General features: G+C 35.4%; 1 protein-coding gene across 1 annotated transcript; it reads right to left on the bottom strand.

Annotated features, from left to right (window-relative positions):
• Nucleotides 1–1,888, bottom strand: LOC145116817 (sec-independent protein translocase protein TATA, chloroplastic-like). Its single transcript, XM_079053132.1, has 2 exons — nt 1,428–1,888; nt 1–285 (listed from the first exon to the last, which is right to left on the bottom strand). The coding sequence occupies exons 1-2, from the start codon at nt 1,752–1,754 to the stop codon at nt 157–159; spliced, it is 456 nt and encodes a 151-aa protein (XP_078909258.1). The 5' UTR covers nt 1,755–1,888; the 3' UTR covers nt 1–156.
• Nucleotides 1,889–5,797: the final 3,909 nt, after the last annotated feature.

Below are 5,797 nucleotides of genomic sequence, written 5' to 3'. Positions count from 1 at the left end.
TTGAAACTCAACCAAAAATGACTTCTCATAAATACTTATCCAACCACCATGAATGAAATTCATTCAACATAAAATAAATGCAATTTATAACTATCAAACATTTCCTAAAACGTGTTACATGAACAACATGGAGCACTCATTACTCTCTCTCTTTCTCTACAAACTCTCCTTAGTGCTTGGCACTTTAGAGTCTTCGGGTTCTTGCTTATTGACTACACTTACATCCGAAGACTCTCCTAGTGACTCGGGTTCATTTTTCAACTCCGTTTCAAATTCTTTTGCCGCCTGCACAAATTTAATCAAATTAAATTTTGTCATAAATGATTTTTAGAACTTGTTTGAAATAATGATATCACATGTGAGAAAATGAGTTATGACTTAATGGGGAAAGCCTTATTTATCTGACTTTTGGTATTAAGTCGTTCTTCTTGTATTAGGGGTCGGTTGTATATCATTCAAGCTAAAGACTTTGATTTTGATGATAAAAAAAACTACAACCGAGTGACGTTCAAAAATGCATTCATATAAATAGCAATAACATAAACTTTGAGCACAAATAAAAGGCAGGCCCTTTCCGAAAGCGGAAATTTAAGAAATGTCAATATTGTAAAAAAATTAATATCGCGCACTTTCTCTTCTTCTCTAAGTAAGTTGCAAAAGGAAAGAAGTTGAAAAGACTGTTATTAAAATTAGGGAAAGATACAAGAAATAGCAACATACTTTCATTATTTGTTAATCATAGTTTCATTTCTTACTTTCATTTTTTTTTTTTTTTTTGTTATCAAAACATTGTACTTTAACATATATACGAATTAAAAAATTTTGGTTTCAAAAAGAAAAATATTATGGCATTTTACTATGAAAATCCTACCTAATTATAGCAGTGAAAATTGCTTTTTAATTGGATGACATTGCTATAATTGGGTAGATTTTTTCAATGAAATGAAAGTAGGATTGTACACCAAACAAATAAATGAAAGTACACTGCTATTTCTTGCATTTAACCATAATTTTTTTTTATTTTTTATGTCTTTATTTTTTTATTTTTTTATTTTCATAACGTGGTGTTCTATGTGGATAAATGACAGTTTAAAATTTTGAGAAAATGAAATCACACTTTGGGAAATAGAAGAAAAAATAAATGAGGAACACTTTGGCTTCTCTATTAAGGAATTGTCTGTATGCAATCAGATTGCTTTAATTCAGATAATGAAACACAATAAGACCTTTGAATAAAGTGGTTTCCATCTGATGAGCACAATCGTATGATCTGATTTGATTCAATTATATGTCAATTATTCATCATCAAATTCTATTCAGTGTTTCGTGAGTGTCAATTATTTGGAATATGACATGAAATTGTAGTTCAAATAAGCAGTCGATATTAATCAATAGATATGTAAAAGTCGATGAAAGAGTAAAGAGACCTGTTGGAAGCTCTTGACCGTTTTCCCAATACTGCGGCCAACCTCCGGCAGCTTTTTGGGACCGAAAACGAGGGCGACGACGCCAGCAATAACCACAAGCTCCGGCACACCAAGTCCGAACAAGCAGGTACAAGATAAACCCTTTTTCTTTCCATTGAGCAGATTGGATCTGTTTCCATGGGCGATGGTCAAGGGTTTGAGGGTGTTGGTGAAGAAAGATGAATTGGAAGACGAAAAGGATAAGGTTTTTGTTGATGGTGAAGTGCGATTTATGATGGATGGTGTGTAGGGTAAGGTGAGAGTTGGTGCGGCGGAGGAAATCGCCATTTACGACTGGTCTTGGGCGGCGGTGGATGGTTTGTACTTTTGGTGGTGGTGTGGTTATCGGAAATGGATTATTGGATAAATAAATGAGGAAACTGTGGGAAGGATTTTTGTGGCTGACCAGGACGACGTCGTTATATGCCTAAAACATCTATGTATATGTTATCAGTTATCATATAGGAGAATGTCATGTGATGGTAAAAAGACCGAAGGGAAAAAGGTAAGGAAGTTTTACAACACAAAATACGATTGAATCGGTTATGGTAGATAGCATTAGGTTATTCGTTTTCAAAATATTTAAAGACAAAACTTTAAAAGTGGTCTATGTGGTTTTCGAAAATATCAAGTTTAGTCTCTAAGTTCAAAAAACCTCACAGATGGTCTCTGTGGTTTCAAAACTTTTAACAAATGGTCATTTTCGTTAACTCCGTTAGCTTTTGGCCGTTAAGTGGAGGATATTTATGTCATTTCACTGCCACAGGGACCATATATGAAGATTTGCCTTATTTTTTATATAAAAAATGAAAAAAATATAATTATTTAATATTAAAGGGTCCCCCCACACACACACTCACTCACTCTCTCTCTCTCTCTCTCTCTCTCACACACACACACACACACACTCAGTAAATACATCGTCACCATTGGGTGCTCAACCACAACCACCTCGATCTCCTTATCATCCTCCTTCGGCCCCTCTCTCCAAACTCCACCTCCACTGTCGCTTTCTTCTCTTCCTTTCCACCACTACCACTGCTCTCTCCCTCCCATCCCTCTCCATAACCTCACCACCACAAAAATAACTTGACACCATTATTACTCACTACGTATTCATTGACTTCGTATCTGCCCTAGCTACTTCCAAACCCGAACTCTAGGATCAGATCTTGCCCTCTGTCGTGATACCGAACCCGTTGGCCACATCATCCTCAGCCTCTACAACAACCTCTTCCCCGTTATTGTTTCCAATTTCAAATCCATGTGCACTGGTGTCTCCGGTTACTACAAAGGAACGCTAATTCAGAAGATCTTTCCTGGTCAGTTTTTATGGCGGGACATCAAGGACAGAGGGATAAAGGAGAAGTAAAGCCACCGGTAGGTTTGGTTAGAAATAAAGAGAGTGTCGACCCTATGGCTTGAACCTGTAGCTGGTTAGATGTTTTGTTAATTGTAGTTCTGTTTTTGGAGAGTTGAAGTTGATACAAAATGGGGTTGATTTCAGGAATACTGATGGGGACTATATTTGGGATTGTGATTCTTGCTGGTTGGCGGCAGATGATGAGATACCGAAGCAGTAAACGAATTGCTTGTTTGGGTTCTTTGATATCTTTTTTTGGTTTTGATTAACCAATTTGATTGTTAGGGTCTTACTTTCACTACTGATTTTCGTGATTTTGTTGATGTTAGGGTTTACTGTAATCTGTAATTAAAACATAATTTACCATCAGCAGGAGTTGTATGACTGTAATTAGATGTTTTAATGATCATAGACTATGAACAAGAAATGGGTTATCAGGGGTTTCTTTTCATTGTTGAATTTCCATGCTTCTTGAACTAAACATGATGAAGTGAAGAAGGGGGGATGAGATTAAAGTAATGTTGTTGGTTTGGGTTTGGGTTTTGGTGGAGGAGATTAAAGTAAAGAAGGAGGGAGTAAATTTGTTCATTTGACTGTATTATTCAAAAGGGTTAAGAAGAAGACGAGAGAGAGGGAGAGAGAGAGAGAGAGAGAGAAAGAGAGTGAGTGAGTGTGTGTGTGTGGGACCCTTTAATATTAAATAATTATATTTTTTCTTTTTTTTTTATAAAAAAAATAAGGCAAATCTTCATAAATGGTCCCTGTGGCAGTGAAATGACATAAATACCCTCCACTTAACGGCCAAAAGCTAATGGAGTTAACGAAAAGGATCATTTGTTAAAAGTTTTGAAACCACAGGGACCATCTGTGAGGTTTTTTGAACTTAGGGACTAAACTTGATATTTTCGAAAATCACAGGGACCATTTTTGAAATTTTGTCATATTTAAAAATGTCATTGTTGTTTTTTTAGTACAAAAAATATCATTAAAGTATATTATTTGTACATAGAATACCAACGAAGTACACATATGTTCAAATAAAACCTTGTGGTAACCGGTTACTTCAGGTAAATGGAAAAATGACTTAAAAGCGTAACGAAGTTTCCAAAACGTTCAAAAAATACCACACTTTTTGTTAACTTGTTTGTTGTCGGATTATGTTAAACACAATCACCGGAGATCATGCATCGTCATATCAGTTTGCAACAGTTGTGCAATCTCTTTCATTCCCTCACTCGATCGTTCTTGTGGGAACATGAGAAGTAAGTGGGTAATAACCTTAGTTAAACGTTCTTGCTTCCCAATCGCATTATATGCCTCAAACCTAAAACATATATACGTCATATAGATACACATATTATACATCAATATTAGTCGTTCATTAATGTTGCGACACAAGAGAGACACAAAGGAGAAACGATTGTGATGTTATGTCATGAGAATTCCTAAATGTGGATGTAAAGAGTAGGAGTAACGTTCAATTCTCCGAGACCAGCGAGAGATGAATGACAATTTGTAGTCAAAGTAAAGAGAGAAGCATATGTATTGGAGCGCATGAACTGTGACATCCCCCACTGCCAATTGTAAAACTTTTTCTTTATGCTTATTTTAAATCAAAGTGATCTTTATAAATGCATAATTTGTCCCATAAAATGTATTTCCAAAGAGAAATGTTTTTCATTGATTATTAAAACTAGAGATGTCATAAATGATACAAAACATAAGCATAAACATGTTTTACATCAATATTCTTGCAACCTACAAACTCCTTAAATCTCTCGCCAGATAATTACATTATCTATCAGTACCTTCGTATCGTTACTGTAAGTCCCAAATCTGCTTGTGTATCAATCAGATCTAATTGATGGTGCGGAATCCCAATCAATTGGATGATGCTAGATCAAAATAAAGAAGAAGGAGTAGAATAATAATATGAATCCCAATGTATTGATAAATAGAATGATGCTCCTTTACATGAGCTTCACACACACTAACACACACTTAAGCTCCTTTCTATCTCTCTTCTCTCTCTTAGCCGTGAACTCTTCTCACCCCTTATGACCTCACCACTAACACTTATATATATGTCACATGTGTCGTGAATGGGTTCACGGCCGTGAACCAGTTCACGACCGTAAACACCCATCATGGCCGTAAACACAACCACAAAACATATTACATGACCAAAAACTATTAACGCCTAGAAAAGTAAAGTATAAACCATATTTTTGACCAAACAATCTCCCCCTTGGTTTATAGCTTTCTTTTCTAACTGACCCAACAAACTCCCCCTAAAAAGGTAGCTGGCTTTTCTTGTTAATCTTCATTGGGAGCTTGGCTTCAGCATTAATCTTCAAATTCTTCACAACTTCAAGATGAACTTGATCTTCAATGAATGACTTCATCTTGAGCAGTTGGGCTTTTCTTCAAAATTTGACTCTGAACGCACATTGGGTGAGGAGGCTTGATGTACTGATTCTTGAAAGATAGCGCTTTCAGCTTGAGAATCTTTAGAGAGAATATCAGAGAGAACTAATCTTCTGGATCACTTCAGCAGGTACAAGATAGCAGCAAATTGATTGAGGAGGCTTCAATGCAACTTGTCACATAATCTTCAAGTCAGCTTCACACTTGCTTCTGGGGTTGAAAGATTGAAAGTTGAAAGAATAGTCTTCATTTCTTGCTCCTTCGAATGAGAATTCTTCGATGATCATGGATGAAGCCCTGGCTAAGAAAATCTCGATACAGTCGCTATGAGTCTCATCTACATCTGAATTCACTTTTCAAGACAAAACAAAACTAAAAGAAAACTTAGCACACAATATTTTTGTATTTTTCTTATTTTCTGAAAATTAAAACAGAAACAAAAATATTTTTGGATTTTTGATTTTTTCTGAACAAGAAATAAAACAGAAATAACACTATTTTTGGATTTTTAATTTTCTGATTTTTGTTTGATTTTTGAATT

The sequence above is a fragment of the Lactuca virosa genome, chromosome 5, assembly GCF_052849685.1.
Source record: "Lactuca virosa cultivar CGN04683 chromosome 5, Lactuca_virosa_CGN04683_v6, whole genome shotgun sequence".
Taxonomy (NCBI): domain Eukaryota; kingdom Viridiplantae; phylum Streptophyta; class Magnoliopsida; order Asterales; family Asteraceae; genus Lactuca; species Lactuca virosa.
The sequence above is the reverse complement of the archived record's forward strand: the minus strand, read 5'-3'. Positions and strand labels throughout refer to the sequence as shown.